This window comes from Arvicola amphibius, chromosome 7 (assembly GCF_903992535.2).
Source record: "Arvicola amphibius chromosome 7, mArvAmp1.2, whole genome shotgun sequence".
In the NCBI taxonomy this organism is placed as follows: domain Eukaryota; kingdom Metazoa; phylum Chordata; class Mammalia; order Rodentia; family Cricetidae; genus Arvicola; species Arvicola amphibius.
Genome location: NC_052053.1, coordinates 55,794,257 through 55,815,146, shown reverse-complemented (window position 1 = coordinate 55,815,146; position 20,890 = coordinate 55,794,257). Strand labels below are relative to the sequence as shown.

At 51.3% G+C, this 20,890-nt stretch overlaps 1 protein-coding gene across 3 annotated transcripts in view; it reads left to right on the top strand.

Annotated features, from left to right (window-relative positions):
- Nek6 (NIMA related kinase 6) overlaps positions 1–20,890 on the top strand; it is a 74,173-nt gene that overhangs the window by 35,397 nt on the left and 17,886 nt on the right. For all 3 annotated transcript variants that reach the window (XM_038336436.1, XM_038336434.1, XM_038336435.1), the window contains exons 2-6: positions 5,194–5,312; positions 11,038–11,178; positions 12,071–12,133; positions 15,264–15,374; positions 20,536–20,644. In XM_038336436.1, coding sequence (XP_038192364.1) covers positions 5,223–5,312; positions 11,038–11,178; positions 12,071–12,133; positions 15,264–15,374; positions 20,536–20,644 — 514 coding nt within the window. In that variant the 5' untranslated portion in view covers positions 5,194–5,222. The remainder of the gene's footprint in view (positions 1–5,193; positions 5,313–11,037; positions 11,179–12,070; positions 12,134–15,263; positions 15,375–20,535; positions 20,645–20,890) is intronic.

Genomic DNA, 20,890 nt, shown 5'->3' with positions numbered 1-20,890 from the left:
TAGGCTGCACCTTGGCCAGTGCTAGCCTATGACCTCTCCAAGTTAGTTATGGACTCCAGGAAGTGGGCACCAGACTAGGCTTCCATCCTCAGGAGCTGGCTGCTCATGTGCTCTGGACAGGGCACTTAGCCCAGCCTTGCTGGTGTCTTGGGTCATCCTCACAGAGAGCCTCTGGGAATAGCTGGCCTTATCCCGAGATGAAGACATCAGCTATTGGGGAGGCAAGGGCCAGGTGGCAGTCCTGGGAGAAAGGCCACTTGGAACTTAACAGTCCAGTCTAAAACAGAATCTAGCCTGCCCTGATTCCTCAGGGCTCCTGCCATGTTAGCGAAGACTTCGGCCAAGGACAGGTAGAGTGGCCACATGAAGGAGGACATGGGTATCTTTGTGACTTAGGGCACCAAGCCATAGCCCCCATGACTGCCATGTGTGGAGGCAGCTACTCTCCAGTACTCAGTGAGGGTTAGCATAAATAATACTTACAGCAGCCAGAGCCTCTGGCACCTTCCATGCACCCAGCCCTGGTTCTAGTGTACGTCCATTAAAATATGCAGTCCACCTAGATACTCCAGAGTCCATCTGATGGCTCACCGTTTCCCATGCGTGCAAACCTAGAGGGGTTGGTTGTAGGAAAATGAGCCGTCCAGCTCTCCGGCTCGCCCCTCCTGAGCTCCAGGCTGTTCCACGCTTTTCTCTGGCTGCCCGGTAGATGTGTGCTGGCTTTTTGTTGCTCTTCACACCAAAGCCAGGAGCCAAGTGAGAGGCCAATGGCGTATGCATGGCACAGCGCCTCAGAGCGTGGGCACTTGTCCACTTGGGACGAAAGGTGGTCTGAGATGGTTCACGAGGCCTGTGGCTCTGAGTCACATTCCACACATTTTTGGCCCCTGGCTTGGGCTTGGCAGTCCTTGCCTCATTGCTCTGCAGCTTGGCTGGGGCTGGGGAATTCTGGAATCCCTGGGGTCAGAGGGCTAGGAGACTCCCCGTGTTACTCACAAAATGTCCCTGCACTCTCTGTCTCCCTCCAGATGCCTTCCTGCACCTGACTCTGAAAGAAGCAGGCTTTTGTAGAAATGTGAGGTGAGGAGGTCAGCTTTCCACTGGGGTATTACTGCCACTGGAGACTCTCTAGGGACAACCAAAGCCTTGGAAGGAGAGCCACTAAAGTCTGAACCCAAATTTTCATCTGTAGCTTAGTGGGCAAATGGCTTTGAGCCTCAGTTTCCCTACCTATAAAATGAGTTTCCCAAAAGCCCTGAGGAGGAGTGAGAGACATGGCCCTTCCATCTGGAGGTCCCTCTGGGTGCTGCCCTCCTGGCTGTGCTCCCGGGCTGTGCATGGGGCTGCGCTGACTGACAGCCCTTCGCCAATGCCGGGCTTTGCTACAAGAGACAGTGTGGACAGCTGGCTGTGATCTGGAGGGTGGAAAGGCCCTTTGGAACACCGGCCCTAGGGTCACCGACCCCCAAACTTCTGCACTGCCACCATGTTGCTCTTGAGTGAAGGCAGGTCTCATCTACAGAGTGCTTCTGGAAAAGGATGCCACCTAAGTCCAAGTCCTAGCCCCCCTGCTTATCCATATGACCTAGGCAAGCCTTTCAACCTCCTGTGCCTCAGTTTCCTCATTTATTCAACAGGATGATTGCAGCCTCTATCTTGTGGGATTGTGTTGAAGTTTTCAGGGATGGAGTGAATATTAAGGGCCCATGCAACTGTCGTCATCATTATCTGTTATTTCTGAGATGGTTTGAGCCCCTTTGTCATGGTCCTGGCACCTTGAGTCCACACAGCTGTTTCCAGGAGGCATGACCTTCCCAAACAACTGCCGAACACCTCAGTGAGATTTGCCAGGGTCCCGGCTGGTAAGTGAGAGTACAGACACAACCCCTCCCTGGCCCCAAACACCTGAGGGCTGAGCTAGCAAGGCAGGATGAGGGAGGGGAATTCAGAGATGGTCCAGACTGGCACATAGGCAGGAGAACAAATACATGAATGGCCAGGCAGGGCAGCCTATGGGCCCATTCTGGAGCCTTCTGAGATAAAGATGGAACCTTTCCTGAAGACAGTTCTCCAACTTTTTCCCAGAGGTACCCCTAAGGGCAGAGGACGGTGAACATGTCACCCTGAGGGATGTGAAGGGTGCTGCCCGCACCAGCTGCTAAGCCTGCGGGAGCCACTGGTTTCATCTTCAAATTCATGCGCATTTTACATGGCTCACTCTCATACCCAGTTTGTTGTTACAGGCTTCCCCCGAGTAACAGCAGTGCCTGAGGAAGCTTCCCGTGCTTATCTGTTTATCCTGGGGCTTTCTGTACCCAGCTCCTCCACCGTGTCAAGGGGGGGCGGGGAGGTGCTGCAACAGGATGCTCAGCCAGATGGTGAGAAGATGGGATGGGAGATTCTGAGGGCAATTGGGCCCATCTGCATCGCTGTAAGGCCTTTGAGGGTGGGTACAGGAAGGGAGAGGCCCACCATGATGCCACAGCTCCTCTGTCAGAGCTGTTTGTGTGTATCTCCACATGTGAGGACAACCACAACAAAGGTTAATGTCATAGACAGGAGTCCACATGCATGTGCTGGCCAGGAATGGCTGTCTTGGCAGAGGCCCTGACTGTCAGGGGTCTCTGCAGTCTGTCTCTGTCCCTTGCGGCCTCACCTTCTGTTGAGTTTATGTGCTGTAGAGTATATAAAGTACCCCAAGAGCAGTAAGGGGCGAGGACGACAGCTTGGTCGGGAAAATCCTAGCTGTGTGTACGTGAGAACCTGAGCTCAGTTCCAGGCACCCACATATGAAACGCACGCTGGAGACAGCAAGAGCAGAATCCCTGGGCCTTGCTGGCCAACTAGTGTGGGCAAATCAGTGAGCGGGAGCTCACAGCACTGTCCTTTGTCTTTGGGCAATTCTTTACCTTCATTGCTCCTAGAGTATGAAAGTGCGCGTGTGGATGCATATCTGTGTGTGTGCAGACAGAGGGCAGACAGAGGTTGACAATGATGTCGTTCCTTCTTTACATGTCTCCAGTGTGTGTTTCATATGTGGGTGCCTGGGGACTCAGCTCAGGCCAGGGCTCACACTGCAGTGGGCTAGGTGTCCTTGGTGCACCCAGAAATTACAAGCACTCCCGGCTGGTGTGGCTGGTCACAGACTCAGAGGCCAGGGAGTGCCTTACAGTCCAACCAGATCTGGAGGATGTTTGTTCTAACCATAGCAGTGTGTTGGTTCCTGTCATGCTGCTGCTGAGAGACTGTGGGACCTTAAAAGGGAGAGCTTAGTGGGAGGTCATTAGGTCATGAGGCACTGCCTCCAGGAAGGATTGTTTCTCAAGAGATTAAATTGCTATAAAAACTCAAGTTTGATACTGAATGAATGACTGTCTGGCCATGTGATCTGCCCTGTCCACAGGAGTCCCTGCCGCTGTGATGTCAGCTATCAAGAGGTTTCTGCCAGTGCTGAACAGACACTGGCATCAAGCCCTTGGCTCTCCAAGACTGGAGCCCAGTAATACTTTCCTTTATGAAGTTTCCCAGGGGCTGGAGAGATGGCTCAGAGGTTAAGAGCACTGACTGCTCTTCCAGAGGTCCTGAGTTCAATTCCCAGCAACCACATGGTGGCTCACAGCCACCTATAATGAGATCTGGTGCCCTCTTCTGGCATGCAAGCATACATGGAAGGAATGTTGTTGTATACATAATAAATAAATAAATCTTTAAAAAAAAAAAAAAAAAAAAAGTTTCCCAGACTCGGGCATTCTGATGTAGTAACAGAAAATGGGCTGATGCAAACATTGTCTCAACTAGGGTTCTGCAATGCGACTTACACAGACATGAATGAAACAGAATTGTCCAGCCCCTGTGCTCATGTGCGTTAGAAAGGTCATCCATGATTCATAGGGACCTGTGGCTCCCTGGGGACTTTAATGCAGCTGCTCAGTGCCTGGGTCAGGACTCCCGGAGTTCAGACTGGGTGGGCTTTCTCACTACCTGAGCTGCACTGACATTGATGCCTCTGCGTGTGCCTCGTGGGACCCTGAGCCCAGTCCCAGCACAAGGAAGGTGTTAAAGACATGCTGCGGGGGTGCATACAGACGTTCCCATGCAAAAGGATCACGGGGCTGAGTGTCGGTCACTTCCCCAGCCAGAAAGCTTCCATGCAAGTCAGCCTTGGTCTTGACCCCAGAGAGGCTTGTGTGATGGGAAGCCAGAAGCTGTCTCCAGCACCAGGGGTGGACGTAATAATGGGGGAGACACTTAGTGGCCTTTTACTCAGGACTGGGTGCATAGTGGGAGCATTTTCAGGTCAGCCCTGGACATGAGCTACCCTGTTATAGGGTCACACAGAACCTGGGCCCTCCAGTGTGGCTGTGTCTAGCAGGGATGGGGACATTAGATCATTCCTGAAGGTGCTGCCAGAGTCTGGCTTTGTTCTCTCTCCTGCCCACTTGACTTTATGTGGTGGTATTGGAGACAGCAGAATAGACTTGTCCCCTGCTGAAAGGATGCAGGGAAAAAATGAGGCTACAATATCTGGTGGTGTGGGGTTGGACTGGGCTCTCGTGGTGTTTGAATGAGAAGTCTCGCATACGCTCGGATTTAGACACTTGGTTCCCAGTTGGTACCGCTATCGGAGAGGTTTAGGCAGTATATCCTTGCTGGAGAAATACATTATTGGAGGTGGGCTTTGAAATCATGTGACTCACCCTACTTCCAGTTCACCCTCTCTGTTTCATGCTTTGATAAAGGGTGAAAGCTCGCAGCTCCCTGAGCTGCTGCTGTATTGTCTCTGGCTGCCATGCCTGCTGCCATATTGTCTCTGGCTGCCATGTTGTCCCTGCCATTATGGACTCTAACCATGTGAACCATAACCCAAATAAACTTTCTTCCTAGGTTGCTTTTGGTCATGCACTTTGGTTTATTACAACAACAGGAAATAATATAGCCTCCTGGCTGGCCTGCAGAGTACCTCAGTTTCCCCCTTCCAATGGACAGTCCTAGCAATTGAGGTGGTACATTAGAGAGAAAAGGTATCCTGTGGAGTTGAGTCCCAGACTGGCCACTTGTGAATAGGTGACATCTGTGCCCTCTGCTTGCCCATCTATTATTTATTTAATTATTTAATATTATCTATTATTTCCACCTAGAATGGAAAAAGTGGCCAGGAGTAGAAAGTAACCAGGCCTGTATTTTCTGTTGCAGCTTGTGACCTCGTGAGGCTGGCATGCAGGATGGCAGGACAGCCCAGCCACATGCCCCATGGAGGGAGTCTGAACAATCTCTACCATGCACTGGGGCCTGCACCCCCTCCAGACCCACAGGTAAGCCCATTCTCTTGTCTCCCAGCGCACTGAGGGTCCTTCACCCAACCCATACAGAACATCTCCTTGAATGTTTTCGGGGAACCTCAGGCCTGTACTTACTTCAAAGATGCTTGGTTTCCATGTCTGTAGCTCTGTGCAAGAAGAGGAGGGACTCAGGAGTGAACAGAAAGTTCTTCTGTTCCTGGGCCATTGTTGGGTTTGGTCTGAATTGCCTTCGGCCGTCTTCAGTCTTGTGGTTTAGAGGTGGTCTCCCTGTGCCCACCTCATCCTGGCTTTAGATGTTTTGGAGGACCCAGGTGCCCCTGGTACTGTTCTAAAGGTGGCTGAGTGCCAGGCACACTCAGTTTCTTTGTCAACTCTGTTTTCTGACCTAGAATGTTCTTCTCAGTCTTTTCCAAGCCCTTGACACACACCTATGTGCATTCCCCCAACACACGAGTTCCCCCACCCCTGTGTGCACACCCCCACATGGCTCTGGACTTGGAAAATTCATTCCTGCAGGGGTCTTCCCTTCCTCCTAGATGAGTATAGCCCCATATACAGAAGCATGGTCTGTACCAGCGAGTCAGTGAGATAATACATCCTGTGTATGCAGTGCACTGCCTAGGATGTGATGGTGTGAAGCAGACCCAGGTCAGCTCTTAGGGAGCACACAGCCTCCAGGGATAGAAACCTAAAAATACAAATCAGAAGTAACCCCAGGATTCCAGAGCCCAAGCAAACCACATGACAGGCAGTGGCCTGCAGAGTAGCAAGTGTGGTGCCTGGGTGGACCAAGATGTTTTCGGACCCTATGGGCAGGGTCAGCTTTTTACCCAAAGGCCAAGAGACCTAAATCAGTGGGAGATTCAAGAGAGCCATATTACTGCATCATGGGAGACTTGCCACAGCTTCTGACACCCTAGCTCCTGATGGAGGACTAATGGGTCTACCCATTGTGCAAATTATAAACTGCAGACACCTGCTCAGGGAGGCAAGTGATTTTCAAGTCGTATGAGCTTACATTCTTACTGTGTTGTGATCTGTGGCATAGGGCTATGTCCTACTGCAGAACCACACAAACATACCGCATGAGCCCATGGACTGTGCAGGCATGTAGACAATCCTAGGACATCTGTGCCATTTGTCTTCTGTGTCCGTTGTTGGGCGGGATGCAATAATCCATTACCAGGTAGAATCTGGGGAAGCACAGCTTCAGAGCTGGGCCAGGACATGATGCTGATGGCTGGGGCAGCAGGGCCTGCTTAGGTAATATAGCCATTTGTCACATTAAGTCATTCACTAACAATCGAATCCCCCTTGATTAATCTCCCAGAATTAGCCAGTTGCATTTTGAGCAATTAGGGTTAATTACAGGCTCATTTGGCAGAGGAGAGAGGTCTGTAATTATTTCTCAAGCGAGGCGAGGCAAGGCGAGGAGGCAGCAGTGACAGTGTCCTCGGCAGCTTGTCGCACATGTTGGAGTGGGTGATGACATAGTTATGTGTAATTAGATGCAATCACTCAGTGTAGCCTGCTCTGGGCAGTGGCTGTCAGGCAAGGATGCCCCAGTCCCACCTACACCTGGCCAGGCTTGAACACTTGGGGTGCATGGCCGAGTCTGCTGTGCAAACTCCAGGCTGGGACAGGGATAGAGGCTGGCCAGGCACATCTCTGTCCTCTCACCAAGTGCCTGTGTTTCACCCCTTCTGGGGAGCGTGGCAGCCAAGCCCCTCCCATGTCAGCACACTAAAACATTTGGGATGGACAGTGAGCTCATGTCCGTTTATGGCAGGAGGCATGTGTCCTAGCAGGCCATCCTTAGAACCTGGAATGAGGCTCTGCCTGCTCTGAGGTTGGGTCCAAAGCCTCTCATCCTGAGTTTCCTCATTTGTACAGTAGGGACAACGATGGCAGCTGTATCCTGAGACTCCTGTGACGTCTAAATGACATGATGCACTTTGACTCTAGCAACTCCCAACACCATGGTTGTCAAGGAAATATCAGTGGTGTTGAGGAAATTCCACGTGCAGACTTTCTATTTTTTGTTTTTGTTTTTTGATACAGGGTTTTTCTGTAGTTTTGGACCCTCTCTTGGACTTTATTTTCATAATTGAAAAATTAGTTTTCAAAGTCGGAGCTCCCGCAGTTAAATCTACCCTCACAAAGCAGAAAGGCCAGAAGCACCTGACAGTCCACCTATGGCTTTGTTAACCTTCCAGGCACAAACAGTGGCTTTACAGAAGCCAGGAGAGCCGGCAGCACATGGAAATCTGCTTGCTGAACCATAATGTTGGCATGTGAGGTTCACCTGCATGGAGGAAGGCTGGGTTTTAACTGGAACTCTAGTGGATGACTATGGAGTCAAGAAGGAGCAACCCCTGAAGAACGATGTAGAGTGTAAAAGGGAAAGGTTTCTTGTGGGAGAAGCCCCTGCTGACAGACAGTTCACTTCTGTTAGAGAGGCATGCACACTGTGCAGGGCTTTGGGGGCAGCTGTCCATGAGTGTGGGTTTCACAGACCAAAATTTGTATGCCAGTCTTCCCAAAGGAGTGATGATGGAAACACTCGGGAGGCAGGGGCAGGCGGATCTCTTGAGTTCGAGGCCAGCTTGATCTACAGAGTGAGCTCCAGGACAACCAGAGCTGTTACACAGAGAACACACACACATACATGCATACACAATTGAAGAGTGTTGGCTTTGCTCATGAATTTAGAAACTGATTGTTCCAGGCCTTTATCTGAGTACCGGCCCTTGGGACACATTACCCACTGGGGACCGCTCTATAAACAAATTAAGGAGAACACTATAGGGCTTGGGGAGAAGTGGAGAATGGGGTAGCTGGTTCTGTCCAGTGGATGACCAGGGGTCAGGGACAGGACAGAGAGAATATATAGGCACCACATGCACACCCCTGCCTCCTCAGCCAAGTGCAAAGAACTGGTGCTTGGTCATTTCATTTGAGCCCCTAGCGAAGGAAGAGCCCGCTATAGGTTTTGTAATGATCCCTTAGGGCTGAGACCTGAGGCACTCAGGTTAAATTGGGACGGAATGGAGCCCACAAGGAAGGCCAACTGTACTGGGCTGAAGGTGGAGAAGGACCTCCGGCCTTCGCCTTCCAGCCTTCGTCAGCCAGTGCTCTCAGCTGGCAGCTCTCACTAAGGTGCAGGATCGTCTTGTGGAGGGCGTGCTGCAGTTTGGATGTTTAGTGCCTGTCATAATGTCTCTATGCTGTAAGCATTTCCTTAATGCTTCTGTGAGCTGATGGCGCATGAAGCCTGTAGTAGATCTAGGCTGGGATGATGGCAGTGACGAATCATGCTAACCGTGTTGCGTGATCACTGAGTCCTTCTGCCTCGGAGGAGAAGTATCCAGTGCTCTGGAGTAGAAAGAGCGAAGATTGGCTGTGGTTTGAAATTGGCCACTCTGCTGAGCGAGGTTGGCCTCACAATGTCTGACAGTGTGGATCTTTGTAAGTTGAGCCCTTTTGTGCAATGCATATTTAAAGCATTTTGCTTCGTAGAAACCCACTTCCCTATAAGTTCCCTATCCACATGGTGTCAGATGTCTTTAAAGGTGAAATTCATTTACAGGAAATGTCATGCTGATGAAGTGTGCTTTTTAAAATCATAGAAACAGTTGCCTTAAAATTAATGATGCGTCACCAGTATGGGGGAGAAGAGGCCCATGCAGTGTAAAGATGATTAAAATTCAGGTCAGAAGTCTGACTTAGTCAGGCTAAATTTTTTAATGAGATTTCAGAAAATTAATTTGGCGAATGCATTTTTATCCTTCTAACATGTAATTTTATGCTCCTGTTTAGGGAGTGAGCAAAGGGAGACGGGTTTCTCAATGGCAAAAGCGTATTGTGGTTCAAACATTTTAAACTCAAATTAGCAAAGGGGAAGGGGTAGTTGTGGCCTAATTTAATCTGACTTGGGAAAGAAAGCCTGGGTTTCTCTGGGCTTTCTGGGGTGGTGTCCTAGGGGAGTCCTTTCCCATTGTCCCCTGTATGTCCTGCCCGGGCCTCAGAAAACTAGTGACATTTCTAGGAAAGTTGAGGCTGGGGACAGTTGTCATGGACCTGCTTTCCCCTTGACTCCTGCTGTCTCTGGTCAGGCTCTCGGAGTCCTCCATCCTCCTCCTCCTGATCCACACCATCCTCCTCTGCAGCTCAGGCTTTCTTGGGGTCACTGTGCTAGGAAGCAGTGTGTGGCAGATTGCTGCAGGATCAACAGCCTGCCTCCTCATAGCCCTGGACGCTGGCCGTCTCCTCTGCCTCTGACAGAGAGCTGAGGGTCACCCCCGCTCTAAGGAGCCAGGAATGACACTTCCCGTTGTGTCATCCCTGCCAGCAGCCCAGTGTAGCCCTAGTGAACGCATGACAGGCTCAGGGTCACTTGGGCGCTCGGCAAGCTGGGCCATGTCGAGGGTACCCTGGTACCCTGGATCAGGAAACAGGCCTGGTGAGGTAGGGCAACACAGACCTAGCCCGGAGCCGGAGAAGTCTCCACTCCCACCCTCCAGAATTAATCAGGGTCAGGACTCTGATGTGCAGGTGCCCTGTGTCATGAGATGCCCCGCACCTGAGCAGAGGCTGCCCCCGAAGCACCCTGCCCCACCCCAGTGGACTGAACATGCCCCAGTGCACAGCACCGCCAAGCTGCACTACAGTAAGCCGTTTCTCTAATTAGGATGAATGAGTTGCAACAGGAAATACATTGCACATCTGGGTCATCCTTATACAGATGTGAACTAGAACTTTGGCCTCTGTAATCACCTCTGTGGTCACCCGCTACCCCACAACTACCACCTCATGTCCATTAGACTTTGGAGCCATGGCAAAATTGGGCAGAGTATCACTGGGGCCTTTAGCCAACAGTTTGTCTACCCATCCTAGTAAGAAGGCCCATGTTTACAGAGCAAGTAGCCTTGGTGCTCACCCTTCTCCACCCGCCACTGTTCCAGGGGAATGCTGAGACCCCAGAGGGGAAGGCCTTACCCCAGGACCCCCAGCAGCACAGCCCAAGATCTAACAAGGAATCTGCTTTCCTGGCCAGTCCTTAGGCTCTCAGGAGTTGACATTGAGGTGGCAGCTGCACCATGTTGGGCATGGATAGTGCTGGGGGAAGCTTATCCTCTTAAGTGGCCACTTGGTGAGTAGTAAGGTATCGGCAGTTCCTTAAGAGTTTGCCCAACAGAACCATCTTCCTCTTGCTCAAGTCTACAGGCAGGGATCTCTCCAAACCACCCCCCATGGGTGCCTCGAGATCCCAGAGTCAAGGCCAGCTCAGCATTGACCTTGCAGAGGGAAGAGGCAGGGGTAGCGTGGGCTGGCAGGAGGCCATCCCTAGTCTTCTTGGCCAGGTTCCATCATGGCTTTCAGTGATGACTCTGCAGTCTCCACAGAGTCTGGTTTCTTTGTGCCACTGTGATGGGCCAGTTGTCCAAACACTTAGTTGTAAGCGGTACATCGGAAGCTTGCTTCCCCTTCCTGATGAGGAACCTGTCCCAGTTAGTGGTGACTGACCTGTGGCGGGAGGGGCTGGTGAGCCTGGATGAGACTAGAACTGACGTTTGTCATATACTCTTCCTACCAGGCTCCTTACTGGGGGTGATGAGTCAAACCTTCTTTGCTTAGAGGGGTGCTATTGGGGTACTGGGATCCTAGAGGACGCAGCCGTCCAGTCCCAGGCTTCCCGCTTCAGCCTAGTGATCACACATGCCTCTGTCTCTTTCAGAGGCACCCCAACACCCAGTCTTTTCGCTGCTCACTGGCGGACTTCCAGATTGAGAAGAAGATTGGCCGAGGACAGTTCAGTGAGGTTTACAAGGCCACCTGCCTGCTGGACAGAAAGATAGTGGCTCTGAAGAAGGTACAGGTGAGTTCAGGGCCACAAGTACAAATGGCTTCACTGTGACCCTGCCTCCTAGAGGACTCGAGTTTAGCCTTCGGTAAAACGTAAAAGAAAAGAGAAGTATGTACACATTAGGTACCTGCTGTGTACAGTCATGTGTTCAGACACAGGACTTTGACAGGAGCCCTGTGGGCTGGGATTATTGTCCCATTTTTCAGATGAGGAAAACAGTAGAAACCTACTAACTCCCCAGGCCAGAGGCAGCTTAGGGAAAAGCAAGATAGCCCCTGCCCATCAGGCCCTGGCTCTCAGAGTCCAGCCTGCCCTCTGTGACCCTTCTCAATGAGCTGGTGGGAGTTGGGGGAGGGGCACAGCAGCAAGGTCAGGCTGGGAAGCACATAGCACGTACCTGGAATCCTCCCCACAGCCTGCCTCATTCTGCTGGTTCTGCAGAGTCCCTGGATGGGAATACACAAGCTGCATAGCCTCAGCATTGATCTCACAGTCTCTCCGGGACACTGGGCGTCAGGCTCCTGCAGCTGAGAAACTGTCTGCTCTTGCCTTTCCGAGGGCATTCTGGGCCATCTTACTTCTTCTGCATGCTGGCTGCTGTGCTGGGGCACTGCCAATGGCTGCCTTTGTCTGTCCCTACAAGGCTTAGGCTTCAGGTCTCTGCAGAAGGAGCACTGGTGACATACCACTTACCAGGGTGTGACCTCAGCAAGGGCAGAGGCTGTGGCCCTCAGCGCCTGCTCTGTGAGTCAGATACAGTGACTCTTCATGTAGGAGGCATCATGGGCCCCGAGTGAGCCTGGGAACACAGTCTCATTCATGCTGTTGCTGAGTCTTCTGGGTGCTGGGCAAGGAACAGGGTAAGCAGGGGCTTGAATCTGTTTCTGGCTTCCTCTTGCCCTAGATCTTTGAGATGATGGATGCCAAAGCCAGGCAGGACTGTGTCAAGGAAATTGGTCTCCTAAAGGTGAGTTGCCTGGGTCTGGCTAGTCTTGGTTGGGCCGGCTTTTCAGGTTACTGCGGGTCAGACACCCTGGGCCTATCCACAGATCAGACACGCTGGGCCTATCTGCGGGTGAGACACGCTGGGCCTATCTGCAGGTCAGACACCCTGGGCCTATGTGTGGGTCAGACACACTGGGCCTATGTGTGGGCGTCAGATATGTGTGCAGTTGTGCCTGCTTCCTTTCTACAGTCTCCATGTTGATTTTGCCAGGCTGTATATGGAACTTTCCAGACTAGGGTCCCAGGTAGGAGACAGAGGAGAAAAGCCTTGGGTTATAGTCCTGATATCTTCCTTTCCAAGCTGTGCTGTCACAAGTGACTTAACTTCAATGAGCCTCTGTGCACCCACCTTCTAAATGGCAGGAATACTGACTGGATGGAATTGAGAGAACTGTGTAAATAAATGAAATAAATAAAAACGACATGGGGCTGGGGAGACGGCTGGGGTCAGCAGAGTGAGTGACTTGGAAGCATGAGGACAGGAATTCAGTCCCTAGAACCCATTTGTTTGTTTGTTTGTTTGTTTGTTTGTTTGTTTTTGAGACAGGGTTTTTCTACGTAGCCCTGGCTGTCCTACAGCTCACTGTATAGACCAGGCTAGCCTTGAACTCACCTACCTTTGCCTCAGGAGTGCTGAGATTAAAGGTGTGCACCACCATTCCTGGCCTCCATATTTGTTTGTTTGGTTTCTAGCCCCAGCACTGAGGAGGGGTAGACGGCAGGGCCTCTGGGGTTCACTGGCCAGCTAACCCAGCCTACTCCGCAAGCTAGCGATCAGCAAGAGATCCCTTCTCAAAAAACAAGGTGGGGCCATCAAAGGCTCAGTGAATAAAGCACTGGGTTTGCAGACCGTCTGAGTTAGTCCCCAGAGCTCATGTAGAGATAGGAAGACTGACTGAACAAGGTCATCCTCCGACTGCGACCCAGGTGCCGTGGCAGGCACACACTCACGTGTCACGTGTCCGTGGCAGTGGAAGCTGTGTTAGCTCCTAAAACCTTCTCAAAACAACCATAAAATAATTCAGTAGACAGCGGAGGGTTTGAACAAGATGCTGGGGAAGCTGTAACCCTTGCCTCACAACACACACACACACACACACACACACACACACACGGTTGTGAAATGGATCAGTCTGAAAATAAAATGAAAGACTAAATTGAGGAACATTTCTGTAGTCTGTGTGCAGATTTGAAAGTTAAAGCTAAGGTGGGTATGGTGTCATCCACCTGTAATTCCAACACAGAAGAGTCTAAGAACTGCCAGGAGTTAAAGGCCAGCCTGGGCTACATAGTGTACACTAGGCTAGCCTGGGTCACGTAATGAATACCAGGCCAGTCTGAGCTGACATACAGAATGAGCTCCCCAAAGAACAAACAAAACACAAGCTAAGGCTGTAATCAAAAGTTTATAGGAGAAAACTGTAGGGACTTGTCATAACTAGAGCACACAGAGGTGTCCCCACATATCAAGGGGATTAGCCACAAAAGAAGGCAGAAATCATCTGTCTGTCATAGCCACCATACGGAAGTGAAAATGCAAGGCATGGACGGAGATACTACCAGCATCTCATCACTTCATTGACAGCGGTCTGATGCATACGTAAATAACCAAGGCCGTAATTGGGTCTGACCAGTTCAGTGTTTTCAGCACTCGGGGCATCCAGGTCCCTGCCCCTACCTTACCCCCATGCCCGCCTCCTGGGCTCCTAGTTCCCCCTGCCTTGCTCTCATTCATCAGCCACTCTGTCCTCTGGTTAGCCCTGCTACCACAGGCCTTTGCATAAGCCATATCCACTCAGACCCTGACCTCAATAATTCTCATTAGGCCTGAGAAAACACCCTTTCCTGCTGATCCAGGCTAGCTGGGCCTTTAGAAGGGAAGCTGTCCATCAGACCCTGACTGTCCGCCGAGAGATGAGCAGTGTCAGCCTGTAGTAGGAGGGACTGGCCACATCCCGCCGCCCAGCTAGCTTAACCCCCAAAATAACCACACAGAAACTGTATTAATTAAATTACTGCCTAGCCCACTAGCTCTAATTTCTTATTGGCCAACTCTTACATCTTAATTTAACCCATTTTTACCAATCTGGATAACACCACAAGATCGTGGCTTACCGGGAAAGATCATAACCAGCGGCAGTCTCAGGCAGGAGCTTCATGGCGTCTGCCACACTGCCTTCTTCCTCCCAGCATTCAGTTCTCGTTTCCACGCCTGCCTAAGCTCTTCCCTATCAAAAGGCCAAGGCAGTCTCTTTATTCAACCAATGAAAGCAACACAAATACAGAAGGACCTCCTACACCATTCAAACTCTAGTAAAGAGGAGCGGGTCCTTTGTTTCGTCCCACCTGGCCTCCAGCTGCCTGGTTAGCTTATACCTGAAATAATCACACAGAAATTATATTAATTAAATTACTGCCTGGCCCATTAGTTCTAGCCTCTTATTGGCTAACTCTCACATCTTGATTCAACCCATTTCTAATAATCTGCATGTCACCATGAGGTCGTGGCTTACCAAGAAAGATTCAGCATGTCTGACTCTGGCAACTCCATGGCTGCTCTCTCTGACCCTGCTTTCTTCCTCCCAGAATTCAATTCTGTCTTCTCCACCTATCTAAGTTTTGCCCTATCAGGCCAGTTTCTTTATTGAAGGCAACCCAAATACAGAAGGACCTCCTACACCATCAGCTGCCATGTAGCAGTGTTGGGAGTGCTCTCTTGCTTCCCTAGACCCAGCAGCCATGTAGGTATAGTGTCACTATCAGGGTCCTATCTGTGAGGTAGAACTAATTTTTACCCCCTACCTGGCCTCCACTCACTTCCTCAGCATGGAGACCAGAAGCAGAAACCCACACTGGGTGAGTCAGTAGTCAGGTGTGCTTAGGGTAGGAAGGATTCTTAGGTTTCCAAGGGATGGCTGAAACACTGAGAAAGAACAAAAGATCAGAAGGAATGTTTCTGTGAACCCATGAGCTCAGTCTGGGCAGAGGCTGGCCTTATGCTGCCCTGGAGGGGTGTCAGGGAACGTGTGCAGGGCAGACACTGGGGCTGTGACACTCATCACTCGTGTGACCCCCTCCCTTTTCTGGTGCAGCAACTGAACCATCCGAACATCATCAAGTATCTGGACTCTTTCATCGAAGACAACGAGCTGAACATTGTGCTAGAATTGGCTGACGCAGGTGACCTCTCCCAGATGATCAAGGTCAGGACACGTCCTCTCAACCTGAATGGCACTCCTCCATGTCCCAGTGATGACCCTGGCCTGTCTCTGATCTCAGCACCTGCATAGGCTACCCTTGTCTTTCTGTCAGGCTTAATGGGGGACACACAAAGCCAGATAGAGTGATGCCCAGACAGGATGAGTCAGAGCTATGGTATACAGAGGACGCTTTGGACCACCCACACTGCTCCATCCTAGAGCACATGGGGACACTTTTCTGTACAGAAGGAACAGGAACAGATACATAGTCAACACCTCCAAAGGTCAGACTCCAATTTCTGTCTTAGAGTTAACTCTTACTGTGATGAAACACCTGACCAAAAGCAACTTGGGGAGGAAAGAGTTTATTTGGCCTACACTTCCACATCAAAGAAAGTCAGGACTAGAACTCAAGCAGGGCAGGAACCTGGAGGCAGGAGCTGATGCAGAGGTCATGGAGGGTGTTGCTTACTGGCTTTCTCCTCATGACTTGCCCAGCCTGCTGTCTTACAGAACCCAGGACCACCAGCTAGAGATGGCACCATCTATATTGCTGGGCCCTCCCACATCAACCAGTAATTAAGAAAATGCCAAGGGCTGGAGAGATGGCTCAGTGGTTAAGAGCACTTGACTGCTCTTCCAGAGGTACTGAATTCAATTCCCAGCAACCACATGATAATGGGATCAGATTCAGCACTCATATACATAAAATGCACAAATAAATGAATCTTAAAAGAAAGAAAGAAAATGCCCTATAGTCTTGCCTACAGCCTGATCTTATGGGGGCATTTCTTAGATGAGGCTTCTTCCTCTTAGATGACTAAAGATTGTATCAAGTTGCCATAAAACTAGGCAGCACAATTGACCCCTTGTCAACTTGACACACAGGCACTTCACTCTTGAGCCATAACCTTTTCTTTGTTCTTTCCCAAGATCACACACTAATATTAATGTCACAATGTAACTTAAAAAGTCCCACCATCTTTTCAAACACTTTAAAATTCAGTTTCTTTAAAAATTCCAAGTCCCTTTAAAAGTTCAATCTTTCAGCTGTGGGGTCCTGTAAAATAAAAAATAATTAAGTTAAATATTTCCTTACTTTAGGGGGAAGAATGGGGCACGGTAACAATGTGTGTAAAGTAAAACTGAACTTCAACTGAATAAATAGCTCAGTGTCTAGTGTCTGGGATCCACTCATGATCTTTGGGGTTTTTCCAAAGGACTTGGGTCAGTTCTGCAGCTCTGCCCTCGGCAGCACACACTGCTTGTCTTCTAGACTCCTGCTGGCTCTGCTCCACCGCTGCTGCTGTTTTGGTGATCATCCCATGGCACTGGCATCTCCAACGCTGTGATCTCTGCTGCAAATGGGCTGCACTTTCACTGATGCCAAGCCTCTGCTGGGCTCTATGTCCCCTGCGTTTCTTCAGCACGCCCTCCCCCAACTACCAAGCTCAGCTGCCAGCACAGGGTACCACCTTGGCCGCCTCTGGACACACGTCCCAGAAGGTTTCACCTCAGTGATGCTAGTCTCTTCAATCAGCGCTGTGTTCTCAGCTCCAGCCAACTAGCATAGATTAGTCCAGCAAAGCAGAGACTTTCATATCTGTGGTTCAGTCTCTTGTTAATAATCACAGCCAGTGTTTCAGCCCCAGCTGAACTGGCCAGAACCACAGATTCTTAAAGTGTACAGTCTTGAAGTGACATGTCTGTCCTATGGCTCCAGCTGCCACGATCTATAAAGTAGGGGAAACTGAGGCCCAGAGAGGTTGTCTTGTCTGGGAACACTGTGTGGGAACTCAGACTGTAAGTCAGAGGTCATTGTCTCCACCGCCCACGTAGTGAGGATTCCATGCCTGGTCTGTGGCTTCTGAGCATCTGTGAGCCTGTATAGCTCAGTGCCATGTTCTCTGATATTCCATAAACTACCTTGTTCCCTCCCAGGACTCAGGAGTAGGACTACTTTGGGTTTGGTTTCAGGGACATGGCAGCTCCATTGAGAGGGTGTCATCATCAGTCAAAGACAGGCTAAGCCACTGAGCCCGTGTTCTCCTCAGCAAGCTCGGCCAAAGGCAACACAGCTTTTAAGGGAAAAATCCTAACCCATGGCCTCTGATCCTTACTTCTCCCCTGAGGTCCTCATGTCCCTGCTGGCATTGGTCCCCATCATCTGCCTTCCCTGAGCCTAGTCTGTCCTAAGGGAAGCCAAGCCATGCTCAAGCCCCACACTGAGCTCCTACATGTTTGGATAAGGGCCGACATAGACTCTGTCTTCCCAGCAGGCACAGGAGACTAAGCAATTGTTTGTCAGTTGCTCTTCAGAAATTTGGCCCCTAGGAATATGGTGTCGTTGGGAAGAGGCATTACTGCGCTGTTATCACCTGCTTTTATATTTCCGTTGACATATTAATGCATTTGCAGGGTGTTAATCTCCACGTGGATCTCTGGTGGGAACAGACGCAATACATCATGTTTCATGCCCCTTCACTTACCGTCTCCCTACACATATCCCATGGATATGTGCGACTCTCCACCATCTTGCTATGTGCCAGCCCCCACCAAGACCTCAGGGATCCACCACTGCTGGTGGTGCCCCCAAGGCCTTGAGTTCCAGCAGGAAGGTAGGCTCTAGAGTGAGCCAGGGTAGGTCTGTGGCATCAGGGAGGGCAGGGGGCTTCCTGGAGGAGGTGATCCCGGAGATGAGTTGACCTCAGAGCAGCTGAGAGAGGAGCTGGATAAGCACTCCAGAGGGTGAGGTGCACAACAAGGAGCACCAGGAGGAGAGGTGACATGGGGTCAAGGCTTCAGACTCAGGAGCTTCCTCAGACTCAGAGGGAGCAGATATGATAAGCCTTTGATAAGTGTTTGGAAGACTGAGTGGCAAGCAGGGGTGGGGGGGTGGAGCAGGAGCAGAGAACTGGAGCCCTCTTTACCCTCATCCGCTGCAGCCCACGGACCTCAGGTTTCTGGGACCTCTCAGTCTGTGAAATAGAGGCAGACAGCATTTGACCAAGGTTTGGGGGTGCTAGGCATTGCTCCTCTTCCTGGTGACCATTTAAGGAGAGGATTCTGGGAAAGGGCTGTAGGCCAGACCAACTCCCTCAAACTAAGGGAGACGGACTGGGCAGCTAGCCTGCTGGCCTCTTTCTGTGTGCCCTGGGCTCCACAAAGAACTGACTTTGGGTAGTGTGGAAGCTCTTCCTGCCAGCCTCGCTCCTTAGTGGATGCCTTTCCTCCCTGCCGGCAATAGCTGACTGCACAGGCTTCCTCACAGGCAGGACTAGGACTGTGGCAACTCTAGCCAGCAAGGGAATTGGGGCGGTGCCCTAGCTGGACACACTTGGGATGGCTTAGCAGGCCCCACACCGAGTTTCCTCATACCCACACTGCATGGTGCCTGGTAGGATCTGTTGCCATGTCCTTCCCACTTCTCTAGGTATCCAGGGGAACCCTGCAGCCAACCCCAAGCCTGGGTCACACCACAGTGTTCCCACTGGTCAGCGGGGCCTGTGTCCTGAGGGCTTGCAGCCTCAGAGGCCAGCCAACCATGGTGCTGGTATTACTTACAGAGCTGGTGAAGCCCAGAGCCGCCACTGTCTAAAACCCACCAGAGACTGTGCCTTCCTACTAAATGTCAGCTGGCACTTATAGAATGTGACATTTAGAAAATCACCACTCTCGACTGCACACATCTTCACGTAAACACTATAATGAGGACCAAATAACATTGTGGTGTAAATAACAGCCCACCCAGCCTGCTGCAGTGGCCTGGGGGTGGCCCAGGGCAGAGGTCTTCTGGGAGACCAGGACAGCTAGCCCTCTGGCTCCGCCTAGAAGGACCTCAGGACAGCCTCAAGGGGTTCAGCTTTCAGGCCAGCAGCTGGCTGCTGTCATGGCCTTGCAGCTGGAGGTGCCCAGCTCTGGATCCCAGCATACGGCACCTGCTGGCTGTTTTAGTCTCTCTGGGCATGGTCCCTACAACAGGTTCCCAGCATCATTAGATGTGATGCGGAACTAAGACCTAACCGACCTCCCCTTGTAGCCCTCAGCACCTGCATGCTTCTTCCTGAGGGCCCAGCATGGCTGAGCATGGCCTGTGCGCGACATGGCTTTCCTACCACTCCTGTTCCCTCGCCAGGAGCAGGCATCTAGCAGTTCCCGCCTCCTACACTAGAGTCTTTGCTTGGCAGGAGGCCACAGTGCTGCCACTTGCCACTAGAACCACAACTTGGTGGCCGGGTAACTGGGGTACACAGGCCTGGTGCCCAGGAGCTTGCGCACCCCAACACACACGTATCTGATACTGCCCCTGTGCCTCAGGGCATGTTCCTGCATTGTTCTTCCAGAACCTTCTGTTTCCAGTTCTCTTTCAGTGCAGCCTGGGGGAGTTGTATCTTTGGCTTTTTTCTTTCTTTTTTCCTGGAGGATTGAGTGTGGTTTTCTAGGTCCTGGCTAGTTTTATGACAGCTTGATGTAGGCTAAAGTACTATGTGAGGAGGGAACCTCAAAGGAGAAAATGTCCATAGGATCCGGCTGTGGGCAGGCCTGTAGGGCATTTTCGTAGTGACTGATGGAAGAGGGCCCAGCCCATTGTGGGTGGGGCCACCCCTGACCTGCTGGTCTTGGGTTCTCTAAGAAAGTAAGCTGACTAAGCCAAGGGGAGGAAGCCAGTAAGCAGCACCCCTCCGTGGCCTCTGCATCAGCTCCTGCCTCCAGGATCCTGCCCTGACTGCCTTCCATCATAGACTGTGGTATGGTAGTAGTAGATAAAATAAACCCTTTTCTTACAAAGTTGCTTTGGTCATGGGTTTCATCACAGCAGTAGATATTCTAACTAGGACACTAGGCAAGAGGCAGATTACTGCCCACTGCAACCAAGGGGCTGCTTGAGAAAGATAAGCTGTCTCTCCAAGGGTTTTCTGCCTTTAGCAGTCACGTGACACTGGACTTGCTGGCTCTGAGGACATGGGGGCAACAATGACTGCCTCTCAGGCATGGTTTGGGTGCCTTCCTCCCACACCAGGTCAGGGCTGAGGGTGAGTGTCTCTTCCCCGGGATCCTCTGGGCAGAGGTGTGGACACAGCCTTCTGCCACACCTTGTTTGTGCCCCCAGCACTGTCACCCCTCCTAGAGGCATGCTCACCCAGGCTTGTCTGTCTCCTTACAGTACTTCAAGAAGCAGAAGCGACTTATTCCTGAGAGGACCGTGTGGAAGTACTTTGTGCAGCTGTGCAGCGCAGTGGAGCACATGCATTCCCGGCGTGTGATGCACCGAGGTGTGTGCCCCGCGGGGCCTGGGACCCCAGCCCTGAGATCTCCAAGTGCCCTGAGAGCCGCCCTGAGGATCAGTTAGGCCATTTAGTGTTCCCCACACAGAATATCCAACAGCTGCTTTCACTTCTGTTCCATGTCAGGAAGCACCTGTGGGGGCAGGGGACCCGCCTAACTCCTGTAGTCGCCACATAAGCTTCAGGGAACAGGGCCACCTCAGCACTCGGTCTCCACTCGTCCCAGATGTGGCT